We start from the raw sequence: 20,332 nt of genomic DNA on the forward strand, positions 1-20,332 counted from the left end.
GCAAAGCAGCCTAGAACCTAACTAATCTGTCCCTAGGAGAAAAAGTCTGCAACAGCTGTCCCTTTCCTCTCTCTAGCAGGCACACGAGTGAGTGTAATGGCCGCCGGACCCTGCCTTATATAAGGGGTGGGTGGGGCTCCAGGGCTTAGTGTAGCCTGAATGGTTACAATGTGCCTGCTGACTGTAATGCAGAGGGTCAAAGTTGACCCTCATAGTGCATTATGCAGGCGAACGCGAACCCCCTAAGTTCGCCTGGAACCGTTCGCCGGCGAACCATTCGCTACATCTCTACTGGGAGGTAAGCTTGCAAGAGTGTGGCATAATCTATCAGACAAACGGTCGTCTATGTACTTAAACAGCAGGCCTCGGTGCAAAATAAATGAAGTAGACGCGTGCATGAAAAAAGGGCGCAAGGAAAAAAGGGTCCGGCTGGATAACGAAATGGCGCCAATGGATAACAAAATCTTAATAACGATAAACATCGTTAATGAAATTGGTTACTGATAAATACATTTTTAAAACAGACGGGAGTTGATAACAAAAATATATTAACGTTAAAAATCGTAAAGTAATTCAACAATACTGCTTAACCCAACCCTACTTGCACACAGAACCCTCCCCTGGTGGTGCCTAAAACTAACCACTCCCATGGTTGTGCCTACCCCTAACCAACCCCCCAGCGGTGACGAACCCTAACCACCACCCCTGTGGTGCCTAACCCTAACCACCACCGCTGTTCTATAACCCTAACCACCCCTGGGTGGTGCCAAACCCTAACCACCCACTGGTGATGCCTAACCACTCCCCCTGCAGAAACACCCTTTTACACATAAAAATATTAATATCTTTGATAACGTAAAATCTGTACATACAAATGAAATAATATGACAAAAACGATAACCTTGCAAGCTTCTAAAACTATAACATACTTCAAAATCTTTAATGTCCTAAAGTTTTTTTTATTGATATTTATCGGGCCCCCTTTTTCACTAACTTTTTATTAATGATAACTGCATTAGAGTCTATGGAGGCACCCTTTTCATCCACTATCTGCCAGCAGCCTTTTTTCCTGCTACCAAGAAAACTATGTACCAAAGTAAAAGGTGGACATACTTAACCATAATATGAAAGAATGTTTATCTAGGTTACCTGTTGTAGCCACTGTATTAATGTGACATACTTGATTTAGCTATATATTATGCCACATAGATGCCTGGACCCAGATCAGTATTTACCTCACAGGAGCCTATAGGCACAGATGTCCTGGCACCTTTGACTTTGCCCTCCATGAACATACAAACCTCCACCAAACTGCACCACAAGTGTGCTAGTTGGCCCAGCTGTCACTGCTCCCTTACGTCTCGTCATAGGTGCCCCTTAGTATTAGGTAGCCAAAAGTACCCTCAATATTAAGTAGCTAGAGGTGCCACTAAGTATTAGTTAGCTAGAGGGCGTACATGAAAAAAAGTGCCTGGAAAAAAGGGTGCAATGTTTATCACTAGTAGAATCTCGCTAAAATCAGTAAAATATCACTAATATTTACCGATAATTTTACTAAACCTAACCCTACTATCACACATAATCCTCCTTCTACAGATGCCTAACCTTAAGACGCCCCCTGGTGGTGCCTAACCCTAAGATCTCCCCCCTGGGGTTCCTGACCCTAAGACCCCCATGGTAGTGTCTAACCCTAAGATCCCTGTGATGGTGCCTAACCCTAAGACCCCCCGGTGGTGCCTAACCCTCAACCACCCAAAACCACCATGTGAGGCAATCAAGGTAAATTTTGGCTCCTGGAGGTGCCCGATTAGTGGTAGTAATTTGAAATAATCCCGGGCGTCAGGACTTGGGGAAATGCAAATAGCGGGATTGCATTGCAGAAATGCTTGCAGAAATGCAAATAGAGGCATTGCATTGGAGAAGGCTATTTGCATTTTAGAAAGCAACATCGCCGATATTTCAAATCACTAACGCTAATCGGGCTCCTCTAGGCGCCAAAGTTTACCTAGATTGACGCATATCACAGCCATTATAAAAGCCACGATTTGTGGCAGAGAAGGTACATTTCGGCACCTGGCAGTGCCTGATAGCAGCCATCACCATGCGCCCAAATTTCCTTTCTTTGCCGCCATTCGCAGCTTTTATAATAGGTGCCTATGGTGGTGCCATTTTTTTCCCAAAAGGGCTCCTGCGCCCTTTCTTCCTGCTTCAAGCTAGAGGAACCCCAGTGTTAAGTAGCTAGAGGTGCCCCTGACTGACGGGAGATCTCGTCAGTGGATTGCTGAGAGCGGGTAAGTAACCTCTCATTTACACTCTCATCAGGACTCTGCATAGGGAAGGAGGGAGGGAAGCAATCAAGGAGAGGAGTTAGACGCCTTTCCATCATCAGGCGCCTGTAGGCACGTGCCTACACTGCCTTATGATGAACTGGCCCTGAATGGACCATAAGGAAGCATCACTATGTGCTGCTCCTTATTCCAGCGAACAAAACCAAATAACACTAGGGCCTTTTGAAGAGACAGTGGAAGGAAGGGAAAAGCATGTCCCTTTCACTGTAACATTGGATAGAAGAGACTCATGTATTACTGAAGAAGAATATCAGGTACTGTCGGAGCCCTGTAACGAATGTAAAAAGCAGGCTGTCAGATATTTTTTTCCGCATGAAAAAATTCACTTTAGATGTGAACAAGCCCATCATTTACATGGGCTGTCAGTTCTTAGTTTCAAAGAATTTTATTAGACTTTTAGTTGCTTTAACCATTTCCTGAAGGGGGAAGGATTATTATACATTGGAAAATAAATTCCCTGTGCAGGGGGTCAATTATTGACAACATAGACTATAAAAGACAGCAAAGGAGCTCTACTGTAGAGAACCTAACTCAGGAACAAAATTCAAGGTTAACAGCTGTAAAGGGTATAAACTATACTTTTAAAGAGGAACTCTAACCAAGGCTTGAACTTCATCCCAATCAGTAGCTGATACCCTCTTTCCCACGAGAAATCTTTACCTTTCAAGTCAGTCTCTGATAACAAGACCGGTCATATATATGTAGGATATTAAGGAACAGGAAAGCACCTATGGCAAATATCAGGGAAGATTACAGTCACCAAGATAGTAAAGAGATCACCTCACAACATCTGGGGCTATAAACAAGAGACAAAGATAAAAGATAGATAAAACTTCACCCCAATCAGTAGCGGATATCCCCCCTTTCCACCAGAAATCTTTACTATTTCTCTAATAGATCATCAGGGGGTCTGTGTGACTGATATTGTGGTGAAACCCCTCCCACAGTGTGATGTCATGACCATGGTCCTGACAGTTTGCTAAGATCAGATAGGATGACTTGGAAGGACAAAGAGACCTGCCACTATTGTCTAGTAATGTGATATTTAGCTATATTATGGGCGATGAGTTCTAATGCAAACGCACATTGCAGGAAACTTGTCTAGTGTGACTAATTATTTAGAGGCATGATTTTTAGCAGCAGAAGCTTCAATGGACATAAAACACACCACTTGCATAGTCTAATAGATGATCAGATGGTACATTTAGCTCTATGCCCACATTGTTTTTAAAAGAATGAACTTTTTTTTATTCCATACTGAAAAGATAAACGTGGGAACCCTAAGTAAAGAATGAGAATCTGGCTTTAATTATCCTAATGAAGCAAACTAAAATGTGTAACGATTGGTGTCAGTAAGCACCGCTATTCTGATTATTGGTGATCTGCAGTATCACCAATAATACAGATGCTATACCTGATTATATGGTGATCTGCAGAGTCACCAATAATGCAAGTATAGCGTGACACGATACAATCGTATGCAAGAGGGTGCTTGGTACAATAGAGTATCTCTATAGGGCACAGAGATACAACCTCCAGCAAGCTGGAACAGCAGACAACAATAATAATATATAGTGTAAATTCAAGTCTGTGGAAATATCCACCACACCGTAATTCCTCAGAGGTGTGGTTACCTTTGAATGGGAACCCTGTGTGTGAGACCCTCCAAAGGACGGAGTGGAGGAGTCTCGGCCTCTAGCAGCAAGGGTTTGCTAGTGGCGGTCGTCTCAAAGAGGCAAGCCTCTGATAGAACCCTACAGTGGGAGACGTTCCACTGAAGGGAGAAAGGTCAGACAAAATGAGGTTCGGCAACAGATCAGGCGGCAGCAGTACAGAAACGTGAGACAAGAGAATAGTCGGAAACCAAGCCAATAGTCGATAACGGTACGGGCTGGCAAGTACAGAATCAGGAAGCAGAAGAGTAGTCAAGACAGGCACAGAATCATACACGATAAATCAAACAGTATAATATGTGTATATATTGGCGATAAACCAATATATAACACAAAATCAGAGACAAGGCTGACTAGGTCTGAGTGCTGACACAGGGTATTGCAAACACAGATGAAGTGTGACTGAAAAGCACTTCCATAAGGACTGGGAGAGAAGTCTCCACCCCAGGCAGCAACCAATCAGAGCAGGCTAAAATGTCAGCTGACCTCCAGGTCAGCTGACACGCTTTCTAAGTGTATAAAGGCGTGTCTGTCGTACGCGCCCGCCCCCTAGAAGCAAGATGGCAGAGCCCTGGTGAGCAGCATGCTGGTGAGTTTGGAGCAGAGTGCTCGGACGGGTTTGTGCAGCGGATGCGGACGAATTTCCGCATCCCGCGTTGGAAAGTCCGCTTGCCGGATTGGATGCAACCATATTTCCGCAATCCATCCGGCGTTGCGGATTTTTCGTTACAAAATGTAATTGGTTGTTCTAGGACATGGCACATTCATTTTGCTCTCTTTGCACTACTTTTTCTGTTGTTTAAACAGTTTTTCTCCAAGGGCCTCAATTCTGGTAGGGTTATCCAACAAATTACCTCACGTGAGGTAATTTACCTCATGAGGTAATGACATTTAGCAATTCTGGTAGGTTTTAGTCATGTACTACCTCATGAGGCAAATTATGAGGTAATTCATGAGGTAATTTACCCGAAATAGCTATTCTCATGGAAGTTAGGGGGCATGTTAGCACATCATTTACCGATCAGTTTAAGACATGCCTGTACCTGGAGGTAAAGTAATTTGTATGTATTTTGCTGTTTTAGTATCGTTCCTATTAGGGCTGTGTAATAGAAAAGAATAGTAGAGATAAAACTCCAAATATTTCCTGGATTTTTTTTTCATAAGGAATGCCTATAAATATACTTTTCATAGGTTGCTACATAATCAAATATAAAGAAAACAGGGGTAGGGGCCGGCATATTTAATTTGAGTGGAGTGGAATTGAATAGAAAAGAATTAAAACTACTGGATCATGGCCTGAAGTTTGCTCCAAAACAAAATTTTAATAAATTCAACACCTTTATAGATATACATAAATTTGCCTGTAAGCTCAACATTAAAAAGTACTTTCTGCAGAAGGAGGGTCCGAATAGTAGGATTAATGATTTGGGGGCATTATCTAAGTTTAGGACTGCCTCCACTTTTAATCCTCAGGACACCTCAAATAGAAACACGGTTGAGATCTTTAAGGATAGAATCCTGATGGACCTCAGGAAGATCAAACCTAAACATACAGAGAAATATCAAGAGGTTGTGGATAATTTACTTAAAGAAAAAAACTTAGTAGTTAGGTCGGCGGATAAAGGAGGCCGAATGGTTGTACTTACAAAGGAACAATATTTTAAGGAATTGGATAAACTGGTTTATGATCCCAATACTTATGAGAAATTGTCCGGTGATCCCACTGTTAGATATAAGAGAGATATGTCCCTTTTGTTGGATGAGGGTTTATTGGCCGGTCTCTTGGGTAAAAGGGAGAGTGACTTTTTGGTACCTTCTGCTCCCAGGATTCCGGTCATTTACCAACTACCCAAGATCCACAAGTCTATGACGGACCCCCCCAGGAAGACCGATTTTTAGCAGGGTGGGATCTATTGTTCATAGGCTGGGACAATATGTGGATAATTTTCTTCAGCCTCTGGTCACCGGTCTACCCAGGGTCCTGAAATACACTAAGCATGTGTTGCAGGTCCTGGATGGACTGGAGATTGAGGAAAATTTAATATTGGCAACTGCAGATGTAAGTTCCTTGTATACGAATATCCCCCATGAGGGGGGTGTTGAGGCGGCAAGACACTGCCTTTCCTGTAAAACCCAACTTCCCACATCCCAAATTAATTTTCTGATGGATTTATTGGACTTTGCCTTAACCAGGAATTATTTCTGGCATAAGGGGGATTTCTTTAGACAGTCTATGGATGTGCTATGGGGGCGGCCTTCTCCCCCTCCCTGGCTAACTTGTATATGGCATTATGGGAGGAGGAGGCTATTTCCTTGGGTGGGGAGAACCTGGTTCTGTGGAAAAGGTATATTGATGACCTCCTCATCCTCTGGAAAGGGGATGAGGAGGGATTCAATGCCTTTATTGGGGATCTGAATGCTTTGAGACCTAATATCCAGCTAAAAGCAGAAAGCAGCCAGGTGAGTATAAATTTTCTGGACTTGGTGATAAGTAGAGAGGGAACTGGTTTTTTAACCAGGAGCTACTTTAAACCAACTGACCGGAATGGTTATATTGAGACCACGAGCTGCCACCATTCAAATTGGTTAAAAGGGTTGCCAAAGGACCAATACATATGTATTAGGCGTAATTGTTCTAAATTAGAGGATTATAACCTTCAATCAGAGGTCCTCAAGCAGAGTTTCGCTGAAAAAGGTTATAATTTGAGTTGGTTGGATGGGTTACAGCAGGAAGTGGCCAATATGAACAGTTTATCTTTGGTACATACCTCTAAGGATAGGCCCCAGGATGACTTTGATCCTTTTGCCTTTTGTTCAGATTTTTCAATACAATATAGACAGGTGGAGAGGATTTTTCATAAACATTGGGGTATATTGCAGGGAGACCATGTTTTGGGGGGTACCTTACCCCAGAAGCCTTCCTTTATTTATAGGAAGGCACAAAACCTGAAGAATGGCCTCGCACCAAGTTGTGTTGCGCCTCCTAGACAATCAGGATTTATTGGGTGGCAGGGGAATGGCTTTTTTCCTTGTAGATCCTGTAAATGTTGTAGGGAGGCAAATGCAATGAAGGCCAAGGAGGTCATATCCACAGTGAATGGTAAAATATATAAAATACGCAATTTCATAAATTGTTCTTCGTCGTTTGTAGTATACGTTATCTGGTGTGATTGCAGCCTGCAATATGTGGGCCGCACCACCAGAACGTTAAAGGAGCGCATCGGTGAACATATAAATAACATTATAAAAGGCTTTGAATTGCATAGTGTCTCCCTGCATTTAAAAATGAAGCATTGTTCTGACCCTGCGAAAATGTACTTCTACGGAGTAGATAAATTGATACCGGCTTGGAGAGGGTGCAATAAATTGAGGGAGGTTTCTAAAAGGGAAACTAAATGGATTCATGACCTGAAGTCTGCAGCTCCTAGAGGGTTAAATATAGATCTTGACATCAACTGCTTTATTAATAATGGATAGTTATATTTAGGTAAAGAGGTTTGATATTCAGCATATTTTGATGTATAACACTTGATAAGGAATCGTTTGTGTGATGGTTGTGCGATGTATGGGGATGGGGATTGATATACAGAGGCAGCAACGACAATTGTATTAGATTAGAATTATGTTTAATGTGAGGGACCGCTCAGATGTTTATGCTGAGGATTGATAGATTTTTTTCGTTTTTAATCATCGTTTTTTAAAAGTGTATCCCTGATCGTTTTTTAGATATGCCTATTGGTACGCTTGAGAGGGAGGGGTTTGCGGTTTCTCATAAGTGTATCCAGTCTTACGTGCATCAGCAGCCCCTGATGAGTCATAGAGGTGACGAAATGCATAGGGCGGAGCACTGATGCACGTGACTGGATGAGGAAGTAATGCCGGCGGGAGAGGGAGCGAGAGACGATCCGATGCCAAAGCAGCTGAGTAGTTTCCGGGACCCCAACTGCCTGTTATGCACTCTTACCCTGCGAGGCTTGTGAGTGCAATCTGTTTTTAATCTTTTATTAAACTTACGGAATTACGCTATGTTTGGCCTTTTAGTTTGCAGCCTGAAAGTGGTTTATTAACCTAGTAAGCAGTGAAAACAGTCTTACCCCCTCCATTAATGTCAAATCACAGCAGCGCGTCCAAAGTGATCTTCCAATAGATAACCTGTTCATAGACCTAGGTTTAAATGGAGACAGACATATAGTGTGTGATCCTTTACAACTAGTGCACCCTGTGTCATCACAACTAGTGCACCCTGTGTCATCACACACACTGTGAAAGGGATAATTCTGTCACCACATGCAGGTATGGGGGTCACACTCCCCCCCCCCCCCCACCAAGAGTCTGCTTTAAAACCAGGCGTATCACAAATTTCCAGTAGCTTTGTCTATAACAGTGCTGTCCAACTGGCGGCCCGCGGGCCGCATCCGGCCCGCCAGGCCTCCTGCTGCGGCCCCCCTGCCGCCTGCTCCGTGTAGCGCAACTTTTATTTTTTTTCAAATAAAGACCCTTTCCCCCATGCTGCGCGGACTATAGATTATATATTTACAGGCTTCCCCCTCTTTGTCCCCCGTGCTGCCGCCACTAATACACCTCAGATCGGCGTCAGCGGCGGCGGCAGCAGAAGAAGATAGGAACCAGTCACACCAGTGACCAGAGCATGACAGCCGCACGGGGGACTTTACGTGCTGGACGTGACCGATGATGTCACGTCCTCCATTCAAATTCACCGCGCGGCTGCCATGCGCCGGTCTGACTGGCTCCAGTCCGATCTCCTGCCCGCCGCTGCTGATCTGAGGTGAGTGTTTCCGGCGTCCTGTACAGCGTGCACCCGCCAGAAAGGAAGACCCCTCAATCACCAAACAAAGTTGTGTGGGTATAGCCGACAAGCCATCCAGCGTGCAATCATGTCCGGGGTGCAGTGAGAGCACTGGCTGGGAGACATCTCTCTGACAAGAAAACCCAAAGTAAGTTAAAGCATTTTATGGCATTTTTGAGTCCAGCACCTTCACGGATTTTAATGGGGACTCTGTGTAAATCCACTGGTTATAGCGCTTTGCTTTTACTTTTGTTGCTCCAACATAAACACTATCAGCACAGCACAGGCTGCTGCATTTCTGGGGTTGGTGTCTGAATGAAGAGAGTAATGGCCTTTTTAAATTATCATACCTTTTTATATAGTACTGACCTTTTCCACAGAGGATTACACAGTACACTGTAACGCAAGGGAGCTCACAATCTAATGTCCTTACTGTAGTCATAGTCTAATATTCCTATAGTCTTGAGCCAATTTGGGGACAATCTTCCTTTCAGCAAGTTTTTGGGGTTGCAAGGAAACCAGCAATATCCTGGTGCAGGCGGCAGCACGGGGGACAACGAGGGGGGGCGTTCTGGGCAATCTGAATTCATTTTGTGGGCACAACTGCGGGCAATCTGAGTGCATTTTGTGGGCACATCTGCGGCCAATCTGAGTGCAGTTTGTGGGCAAATCTGCAGCCAATCTGAGTGCAGTTTGTTACTAAATCTGCGGCCAATCTGAGTGCAGTTTGTGGGTAAATCTGCGGCCAATCTGAGTGCAGTTTGTACGCAAATCTGCGGCCAATCTGAGTGCAGTTTGTGGGTAAATCTGTGGCCAATCTAAGTGCAGTTTGTGGGCAAATCTGCGGCCAATCTGAGTGCAGTTTGTGGGTAAATCTGCGGCCAATCTGAGTGCAGTTTGTACGCAAATCTGCGGCCAATCTGAGTGCAGTTTGTGGGTAAATCTGTGGCCAATCTGAGTGCAGTTTGTGGGTAAATCTGCAGCCAATCTGAGTGCAGTTTGTTACTAAATCTGCGGCCAATCTGAGTGCAGTTTGTGGGTAAATCTGCGGCCAATCTGAGTGCAGTTTGTACGCAAGTCTGCGGCCAATCTGAGTGCAGTTTGTGGGTAAATCTGCGGCCAATCTGAGTGCAGTTTGTGGGCAAATCTGCGGCCAATCCAATAGCATTTTGTGGGGAAATCTGCTGCTAGATTTTTTTTTCCGAGGGGGGGGGGGGGGTTTAGATGGTATCGGTCTGCCGGCCCTCCACCATGTGGTCTGAAAAAAAAGCGGCCCTTCATGCCCGCGAAGTTGGACAGCACTGGTCTATAAGATATAAAAGCAGCCGCCTCTCATAGCGTAAAAACTTCTTTAATACAGATAAAATCCCCCGCACATATATGCGTACCAGATAAAATGACAAATAAAGCACATCTCACAAATCCATAAGTTACTCTCCAGGCTTCCCCTCCGCAGCGCTGGCTATGTCCGTCCGTAGTGTTGGTTGGTAAGCGTGCGTATCCAGATGCTCCGCCCTACGCGTTTTGTCACTCAAGGGGGCGTGACTCATCAGGGGCCTCTGACCCCCTCCATTGTCAATCCAGCCTCCGGAGAGCTAGGAGGCCAGCACGGTAAGTGCGGGCACTAAGGGGGGGTGTCCTGGCACTGGTGCTGGTTAAGGTGGCCTTTTATTACACAAAGCTAGAACATCTTGGTGACGGTTCTTGCTGTAGATTTTGATATTTGTTCGCAGGGTTACGCTATGTTTTTCCTCCTGTTTTTTTTTTGCATGTGGATGTGATTGTCTGAGGACAAGAGACCAAAAGAACAGCTGGATCCGTGGAGCATATCTTTGGTGGAACTGTGAGACTTTCTGATCTTGTTTACCTTTGAGACAAGTGTGCCCATTGCTTTTTATTCTGTATTTTTATGTCTGCACAATTACATTTGCTGAACGCGAACCACGGAGTGCTATTTTCCTAAAGCGCATATATATATTGTGCATTTACATAATCAAATATACCTTCCCCCCTCAAAAAAAAATCTTCCAAAGACTACCCTAAGTTATGGAAGACAATTAAATACTACTATTATTTATTTACTGCATGCTTACCGCTGAAATACCTAATGTTTTACCTCACTTTATGCAATTGCCTCATGTTTTACCTCATATTTTATCTCATGTTTGGAAGTGGAAAAAAATCTTTCAGAATTGCTAAGAAAAGAGGAAAATACCTCATGAGGTATTTTACCTACAAAAAAATATTTACATCACACAGCTACCAGAATTGAGGCCAAAGAGTACTAAGGTAATTAAAACATTGCAATTACTGTATGCCCCAGCAGAAGTAGTTTTTACTTACTAAGAAATGATGCCATGTTGCTCCTACATAAAGTATAATAAACAATATCGTCTTATATACAGTGCCAAAGCCATAGGTTAATAATGCTTATAAACTGCTCATCTCTAATGTGAAAATAAACCATTAAAGTAACAAGAAATGAACACAGCCATGGCAAATATAAAAAGAGTGGTTTTATTTAAAAACAGCGAGTACTGCAAGGACAGCAGCTTGAAATAAAAAAGCTACCACCGTAGTAAATAATAACAATATTATTCAAGAACTCCACCCAAATTGACATTTGCTCACTGGACTGATGTGTGAAGGAGAACTCACGTTAACTGCATATAAAGTAAAGTACATTCACAAAACTATTCCAAATGATTGCCAGTTCTTGGCTTCATTTACTACATGTGGATGACCATTAATGATACAATATTCTGATCAATATAAAATTTGACACTTGATCAAACTAGTTACATGCTTGTCCAGGAACAACCCTAGCAATCATCAATACACCTGCAGCATTGTGACAACCCTCCTTTCCACCAGCAAACCTGTAACGTTTGCCTTTGTGGCTCATATGACATCATCAATCAGTTAGGATGAGGAAAAATAGAAAAACATGCTTTTTAATAATTTTAGGAGCTGTTAAATTAGAAGTTCCTCCTAACTGATTTATATTTTCCTTGGTTGTAAAAACTGATAACACCAACTTAAAAGGGAACCTGAAGCGAGGAAAATTATTTTAAAATTAACACGACGTAGCTGCAAATTAATATTACATACTTACCTCACCGTCAGTTTCTCTTAGAGGCACACCATTTTCTTCTTACAGTGATCCCTTCCAGTTCTGACAATATTTTGTCAGAACTGAAATATACCAGTTGCTGTCAGTTATTTATCAGCAGCTGTCAGTTACAACTGAATGTGCCAGGTAATGTCCATGTTTCCCTATGGCTCAAGTGGGTGATATTACAGTTTAACAGTGTGCTGACCAGAAAGTGGTTAGGGGTAATGGCCATTTTTAAAATGGAGGACGGAGAAATCCATTGATCACAGTGGACAAATGGGATGCAGGAGAGGAGAAAAAGATTGAGCAGTAGACTACACAGGAGGTAAGTATGAACTGTGTATGGTTATTTTGACTTTTTATTTTCAGTTCAGGTTCTCTTTAAGCCATGCATATAAAATGCAGTCAGCTGTTAACAGCCCTCTCATGCTGAGAATCTAGCATGTGTACAGGACCCCCACCCCCAATGCATCACCAAGCATTTTCAAGCACCCCCCCCCCTCATAGCAGCATGTCTCTACAACACTCAACGCCCGAACTGTCAACTTGCAGGGTGGTGCTTGCACAACTGCACCCAAGGCTTGAGGAATGTACAATGGGAAAAGAGAAGTTTAACAATGCACTACACATCCCACACAGGGGACAATTTATAAAATGAGTTTTCCATATATTACGTTAAAATGTATATTTAGTTTCCCGCCTTAGCCAGTTTTATGTACCTCCCCAGCCCATTCCATAGGCAGTAAATATGTTCATTTTTTTGGACGATCACTGTGTAAAAAACATTTTGCACCTTTATAGATATAGTACATATAGTGATAGAAAAAAGATGAACAGCATGGGAAAGTGGAAACATAAAAAAAGGGAACTTTATATAAAATAACAACAAATAACATTTGTAAAGCGTGTTTCTACTGTAGGACTCAAAGCGCATAAGCATGGCTCAGACCAATTATTGGTTGATTGGTAAATCGTGGTACAGAGGAAGAATTCTATAATTCCGGAAAAGCCAGGCTAAACAGGTGGCTTTTCAGTCTGGATTTGAATAACTCCAGGGATGAGGCTGTCTTTACTAGGTGTGGTAGGGAGATCAACATGTTCTATAAACAGGCCCCCTATGTTTCTCTATGGCACGGTACTGCTGTGTTTCTGCTGAAATCTTTAGTGGAATCGGTAGGTCTGAAACACAGGATTACCTGCACTGTTTTGGAGAATTTCAGGCAGAGAAGCTATCTGATTTTTCTAAAATGTGAACAAGACATTGCTGTTGCCTATAATGGGATGACAGGGATAGGAGACAGAAGAGATATCTTCTTCCTGTATGCCAGGATATAAGTAAGCATTCCCAACAGTGACCACCAAACAATGAAATATTGGATTGGCCTGGACTTGATCGTGTTATCGCTGTTGTGTAAATAGAATAAATCCTATTTCACACAAACACCTTCAAATCTATAACCGAGATATTGTTATATTACATTTCCTACAGAAGCATAATTTCTTTTTTTTAGCAATCTCTTACAGCTGCATTTTGTCCATTCTGTTACAGTGCCTATTCATTCAGTAATGTATTACACGCCATCAGAGGCAGCTTAAGGTAATAAGAAAAGAACAATTTTTTCTACTGTCAGTTTCTCTCAATGAAGACAATAATATTTGAGCTTGCATAAGTTATAAAAACTGCATACATTACAATTTTCCTTACATCATGATGTTAATGGCAGCTTTAGAGACAAAACAGACAACTAGGATACACCCATCTAAGTGTCAGGAGGATGTACTTAGCAAAATGATGCAATATGTAACACTGTGCAGACATGCATAAAAACCAATCACATGTCCTTGTGAACTCTGATTCGCCACTCTCCATTTCAGCATGTTTGTACATGCAGTAGCATTTTATGAGGTAGGCACCAATGTAGGTCAACAGTCCAGTGCAAATTTGTAGAATTTCACATGTTTTACTTGTTGCTTTGCTACAGACTGCCTATGATCAGGAGGCATGATGCTTTCTTGTTTTCCATATCTCTATTTTTTGTGTCGTAAGACAGTGAACCAAACCACTGAGAAGCATCAAGAATATGGTCATGGACATAACAATCACGTAATGGCTGATGCTGTAAAGAAAAAAAAACAACAAAACATTAGTTAAAAAAAGTAAACACTGGATAAGACAGTTCTCAAGCTGTAGTGTTTTACAGGTGTTGTGGCAATAAAGCTCTGTTGTTGAAGTACTAACTGTAAAAAAAACCCAAAAAACAAAACAAAAAAACATCTGAACAAATAAATATATGGTTACAGTGTCTCAAGAAAAATCTAGTATACATTCCTCAAGCATACACATTTTCTTGTTCCTTATTGTAGAGAGAGTTACAGTATATATCTTGGCTTGATTACTGCAGCACTTTACCCTGGGGCCTACCTGCATAATGATTGGTTGTTCTCGCACTCATCCTTATGTCTGCTACTCCACTCATTTACCTGTCTGCTGACCCCCCCCCCCCCCTTTTTCTTTTTTTGATCATCAAGAACAAGCTCTGTTTATTAGGGTTTTACCTGAAAAAGTTTGTCTGAGCAAGACGGCACACATTTCATGTAATTCAGCATGAACATATTACAGCATACAAAAATAGAGAAAGTTGCAAGAAAATAACAGCAACAAGTCTAAAAGACAGCACCCGTTAGTTATTTAAGGGCTCTTTCACACTAGAGCCCTTTTCCTGTGTTTTAACGCAAAGTCCAAACTTTCCCTTAAAGGGACACTTAAGTCAAACAAAAAAAAATGAGTTTTACTGACCTATGGCTTCCAATAGCCCCCTGCAGCTGTCCGGTGCCCTCGCCGTCTCCCTCCGATCCTCCTGGCCGCGCCAGCAGCCACTTCCTGTTTCGGTGACAGGAGCTGACAGGCTGGGGACGTAAGTGATTCTTCGCGTTCCCAGACACATTAGCACCCTCTATGCTGCTATATGGTATATGATCTATGCTATAGCAGCATAGATGGCGCTATTGTGGCCAGGAACGCGAAGAATCACTCGCGTCCCCAGCCTGTCCGCTCCTGTCACCGAAACAGGAAGTGGCTGCCGGCGGGGCCAGGAGGATCGGAGGGAGATGGCGAGTGCACCGGACAGCTGCAGCGGGCTATTGGAAGCCCCAGGTGAGTAAAACTCATTTTTTTTGTTTGACTTAAGTGTCCCTTTAACCAGGGTAAAATGAAAGTCCATAGACTTTCATTTTACCTTTCACACCCGACGCTGCTATTCAGTGCGTTGCAGTTCAACGCACCCGGGAGTGTTGAACCGCCGGGAGCTGTCGTTTTCCCGTCGGGTTCAATTAATAGCTACCGCCGCTGATTGCGTCCCACCGTAGCATACTGACGATACTCCGCAGGCCATTCAACGCATGCAGGAGAAAGGCTCCTGCACGCGTTGTATAATGTGAAAGAGCCCTTATAGAGCACGTAACACCCAACAGGCATCTGGGAATCGGAATGCTGGCTCCTCTAATGTAGCTCTTGTTAGGCCCTCCCCTTTCAACAAACTGTTCAGTCTTCTATCTTTTACACACAAAGCTTTAGTTGAGTCTGGCTTGCCCTTACATAACTAATTAATTTCAGATACCGTCTTACTTGAAACCTCCATTCTGTTCTTAACCACTCTGGCCAAATCTTTGCACTTGCATAGACCATTTTATGTAGCCTATTTCCTCTGAAACTCTCAGCCATAGTTAGTTTGGCTTTCACTCACCCTTTCTATTTATAAATGCATCCTCAAAACTAACCTCTTCAGTACAACTTATGCAATGCAAATAATTCCAATACCTTAATTGCTATTTTAACAACTTCTGAACCACCATTGCACTGTCCTCTAGTATGCAAGGTACACACTACCACCTTATATATATGACTTACTCTATATTACCTACCTCTTGTTTCTACAACTCACAGGGACAAAACTTTTTCCTTTAATACAATATTTACAAAACTGTGATGCTTAAACTGTTTCACCTCTATGTTCAGTTTGCAAGGTGTGCAGCTCAGCTACATATATCTGTATGTCCATTATTGTGCAACTTTATTCATTATGTATTTTCTATTGGACAGCACCATATTTGTGCTAAAAAATATCAACAAAAATAATGATTCTCAACGTTTCCTCCATTACACTATAAAAGCAGTATGTAGAATATAATATTTCACATATGCATCAAAGTCTTTAATATTTTTTACCTTTAATGTGTAAGTCAATGTCTGCCTGCATTCATTCATTCATTCTTAATTACCACTTTTAAACTAATTACTTGCATCTGTTTTTGATTAAGGACATTTGTGTACATTACCTGAGATGCTCTGTTTCTCATCTATTTTTTCAATAATTTAATTTTAAGCCATTCAGTTTTTAGCATATAATGACTCCCTTTGGAATTGTTGTTTTCTTGCACTGTAGCTGTATGTTTCTAAAGCTAATTCACTTGTACACTTATCACCCTCAAAAAAGCAGGATGACGACGTGAGGTGTAATATATTTAGGGATTTAATTTGGTAAAACCTTGGATTGCAAGTAACTTGGTTTAAGAGCTTTCTTAAAATAGTGATTTAGTGGTATGAATACATTGCAACCATTTTTGAAAATGAACATATGTATGTGTGATTGGGTAAAATGCATTTTGAGGATCAAAAGTCACTAAATGAGCATTAAGCATACAGCAATACTGGGTGTACAACATGTACTGACAGCACTATCATTACAGAACTGTGACAACCCACATAAACTGTGTAATATAGTGGAGGATGCAATCATGAGATGTCGTTTCGTTTTCTAAAATGACAGCTGGGATCTGTTTTTCTGTATGTATCCTAATGTACCTTGTGATAATAAAGGTTCTACTATCTGACTCCTCAGAGCATTACAACTCTAATACTGAAAGGCACTCATATGAAAGGGGAAAATGGATTGTTGTTAAAAAACGATACATCAATGTAAAACCACAGACCTACTAATGTGACATTTGTATACTTTAGTGAAATATTACCAACAACTGTGTTTTTGGAGAAGCCATCATTTGAAAGCAAACTCAAGGTAAAACAATAAAAATTGAGATAGCTAGGTAGAAGAAAGCCTTTGGATAGTACAAAAGCTTCTCATGTCCTATTCTTACTCACCATTGCCATGTGCAAACCCTCTGAATACATCCAACGTTAACTTGTCAGATATGCTCTCATGGCCATGCTCCCATGTATAAGTGTGGCTGTACTGCGCTGTCCATGAGCGGATCCGTGCTACTGGGCAGGTGCAGGGACACTCAAATTAATACAGTATCTTAAGAAAAAGGTCAGTCACTATAAGATACAGGCGCTTCTAGTGATGGACCTTTTTCTTCTCTTGAGACAATGTAGTAACCTGAGGAAGAGGGCTGTGACCTGCAAAATGCGTTGTTTTAGTGCTTAATGAATAATCTAATTATCTTATATCAGTGGTTTACTGCTTAAGGTATGCAGTTTTTGTCAATGTATTCCTTCCTTATCACAAATCAAATTATTGTTTTTGGGGAGGGGAGCTCTTCCATCCCAGTATATCTCCCCACTCTCCAAGTTCTCTTGGGGAGTTTTTGAGCAGAGTCCCCTGGTAACGCTAGCAGAAAAAAGTTATTTTTTTAAAGACAGCCACCCATCTATGTACAAAAGATCAAAAGACCTGAGTGAGGATGAGTTTTCATCACCTGCTCAACACTGTGGTTACTGGTCTTGCAACCCACACTTGTGAGTAATTTTCATTTATTCATACCTGGTATGGAAACTACTAAACCATAAGGGGCTCCCTTGGTTTGTGTGATTTTTATCTTCTGGAAGGTCCCTAGAACCACACCAGACATCATCTGATAATGTGGGAAATTGGTCAGTTAATGACTAATGCGAGCAATACAATTTAGCAAGTTTCATCTTTTCACTCAGTTGCTTAAAGCATGAGTGGAAGGGTGTCCCAGCTTTTCCCCATACCACAATTAATATCTGACAGTGTTTTAAATTTAATGAAAAATAAATAAGAATTCACATTGGCAAATATGCTGTTTCTTAACCACTTGAGGACCGCCCCCAGCCGATGGGCGGCGGCAAAGACCGAGCCCAAACGACCGCAATACGCCCATCGGCGGGGGCGGCATCACAGGTGTCTGTGCGGCGATCGAGTCATTAATGACGCGATCGCCGCCGGTAATAGGCTCCGCCCACCCTGCTCGGAAACCCGCCGGCCAATCAGCAGCGATGGCGGGTTTCAAACTGCACGATCCCGGCCAATCAGAGAGTATAATACACTTTGTTATTGTAACAAAGTGTATTATACTGGCTGCCTCCTCCTCTGATGGTCACATCGTCGCCGTACCATCAGAGAGGACAGGCAGCGTGCAGCTAAGTGTGAAAATACTTGTTTTCACCCACACAGACCCCCCGATTGCCCACCCCAGCCCTCAGAACCCCCCCTGACCACCCCAGCACACCAGTATCTGCACCCTAGCACCCACCTAAAAACCCATCAATCACTCCCTGCCACATACTGCCGACGCTATCCCCTAGATTAGGTCCCTAACTGCCCCCTAGGGTCCCCTGATCACCCCCCCCTACCCTCAGATCCCCATCAGACCCCCCCCCCCCTGTATACTGTATACCTTTGTATACATCTGCCTTACTCACTGATCACCTGTCTATCACCTGCCTATCACCCCTTGTCACCACCACCCATCAGTGCAGACCCTAAACTGTCCCTTGGGGGCACCTGATCACCCACCCAAACCATTTAGAACACCCTCAGACCCCCCCTCCTGATAACCTCCCCAGTGCATTGTTTACATCTATTCTCCCCTGTAATCCCTCACTGATCTCCTATCATCACCCCCTGTGTCTGCCACCCACCAGATCAGGACCCAGTCTGCCCCGTGCGGGCACCTAATCAACCCCCCACACCCTCAGATCGCCCTCAGACCCCCCACCCCCCCCACCTTCCCAGTGCATTGTATTTGATTGTGCTGTCATTGTATTTGATTGTGCTGACACTCAATTTCATTGTGCTGACATCCAATTTGATTGTGCTGACATTCTATTTTATTGTGCTGTCATTGTATTTGATTGTCCCGTGATTGGCTTTGATTGCCCCGTGATTGGCTTTGATTGTCCCGTGATTGGCTTTGATTGCCCTGTGATCGGCTTTGATTGTCCCGTGATCGGCTTTGATTGTCCCGTGATTGGTTTGATTGCCCTGTGATTGGCCTGTGATTGGCTTTGATTGGCCTGTGATTGGCTTTGATTGTCCCATGATTGGCTTTGATGGTCCAGTGAATTGAGTGCCCTGTGATTGGCCTGCGATTGCCCTGTGATTGCCTTTGATTGTCCTGTGATTGTTTCTGATTGCCTCTGATTCCCCACTCGCCACCACCCCCCTGTCACTATCCTAGTGATCTAAAAACAGTGATCAGTGAAAACTGTCACTTTTTTAGTATCACTAGTGTTAGCAGTTAGGCCAGTTAGCTATGCCCCTTTGTAAGTGTCAGTTAGTGCTCAACCCACTGCACCACAGTCACTAATTAGCGTCATCACTGTCGCTAATCAACATTGGTACAATATAGTATCTGTAAGTGATCATTACTGATCGCAGTCAGTTCTATTAGGGTCACTAGGATCCACTAAAAAACGCAGTGTTTGCCCGATCAGGCCTGATCGTTCGCCTGCACTTGCGTTCAGCCCGCCCCACCGCAGTGACAGAAAATTTTCTGATCACTGCAAAAAACACTGTACAATAGCTGTGGCAGGGTAAACATCAGTTTTAATTTTTTCTTCTTATCAAAACTCAGTGACCACAGCTTTCTACCTCTCAAATACTCCCTTTGCTAGGTAGGTGCTCTTTTTTTCTGGGTAGTCTCAGAGGAATACCCCCTAACTTTAGCAGTCCACCATGGCAAGAAAGGGGTATTCCGATGATGAGGTTCTCAGGTACATGGCCCAGTCGGATGAAGACGATTGGGACGCCTCATTCGACAAATCTTCCGGGTCAGAGTTTGAACCTGAATTGAGCAGTGGCTCACTGACCGATAGTGATGACGAGGTTGAGGTCCCGGCTAGAGCCAGGCGTACCACACCCCATGTTGTTGGACCGCAGGTGGCGCAGGATCGGCCTCAAGGGCAGCAGAGTTGTGTTCGTGCTGGTCTGAGATTTCATGGTGGGGCAGGCACCAGCAGCACAACATCTCCTGGACATAGAACCAGTACTTCCATTGACCCTGGTGAAGTGGTGAGCACCAGCATGGAAGTTGAAACTGGTTCGGTGGCACGTGCAGTAAGATCCCAGTCGCAGCCACCAAGAAGACGGGCCCGTACTACCACTAGTTTACCAGAGGTGCTGGCAAA

At 43.1% G+C, this 20,332-nt stretch overlaps 1 protein-coding gene across 3 annotated transcripts in view; it reads right to left on the reverse strand.

Moving 5' to 3' along the window:
- Positions 1-11,329: 11,329 nt before the first annotated feature.
- The window catches only part of PIGN (phosphatidylinositol glycan anchor biosynthesis class N), a 385,079-nt gene continuing 376,076 nt past the window's right edge, over positions 11,330-20,332 (reverse strand). For all 3 annotated transcript variants that reach the window (XM_068236754.1, XM_068236755.1, XM_068236753.1), the window contains one exon: positions 11,330-14,060. In XM_068236754.1, coding sequence (XP_068092855.1) covers positions 13,937-14,060 — 124 coding nt within the window. In that variant the 3' untranslated portion in view covers positions 11,330-13,936. The remainder of the gene's footprint in view (positions 14,061-20,332) is intronic.

The sequence above is a fragment of the Hyperolius riggenbachi genome, chromosome 5 (assembly GCF_040937935.1).
Source record: "Hyperolius riggenbachi isolate aHypRig1 chromosome 5, aHypRig1.pri, whole genome shotgun sequence".
In the NCBI taxonomy this organism is placed as follows: Eukaryota; Metazoa; Chordata; class Amphibia; order Anura; family Hyperoliidae; genus Hyperolius; species Hyperolius riggenbachi.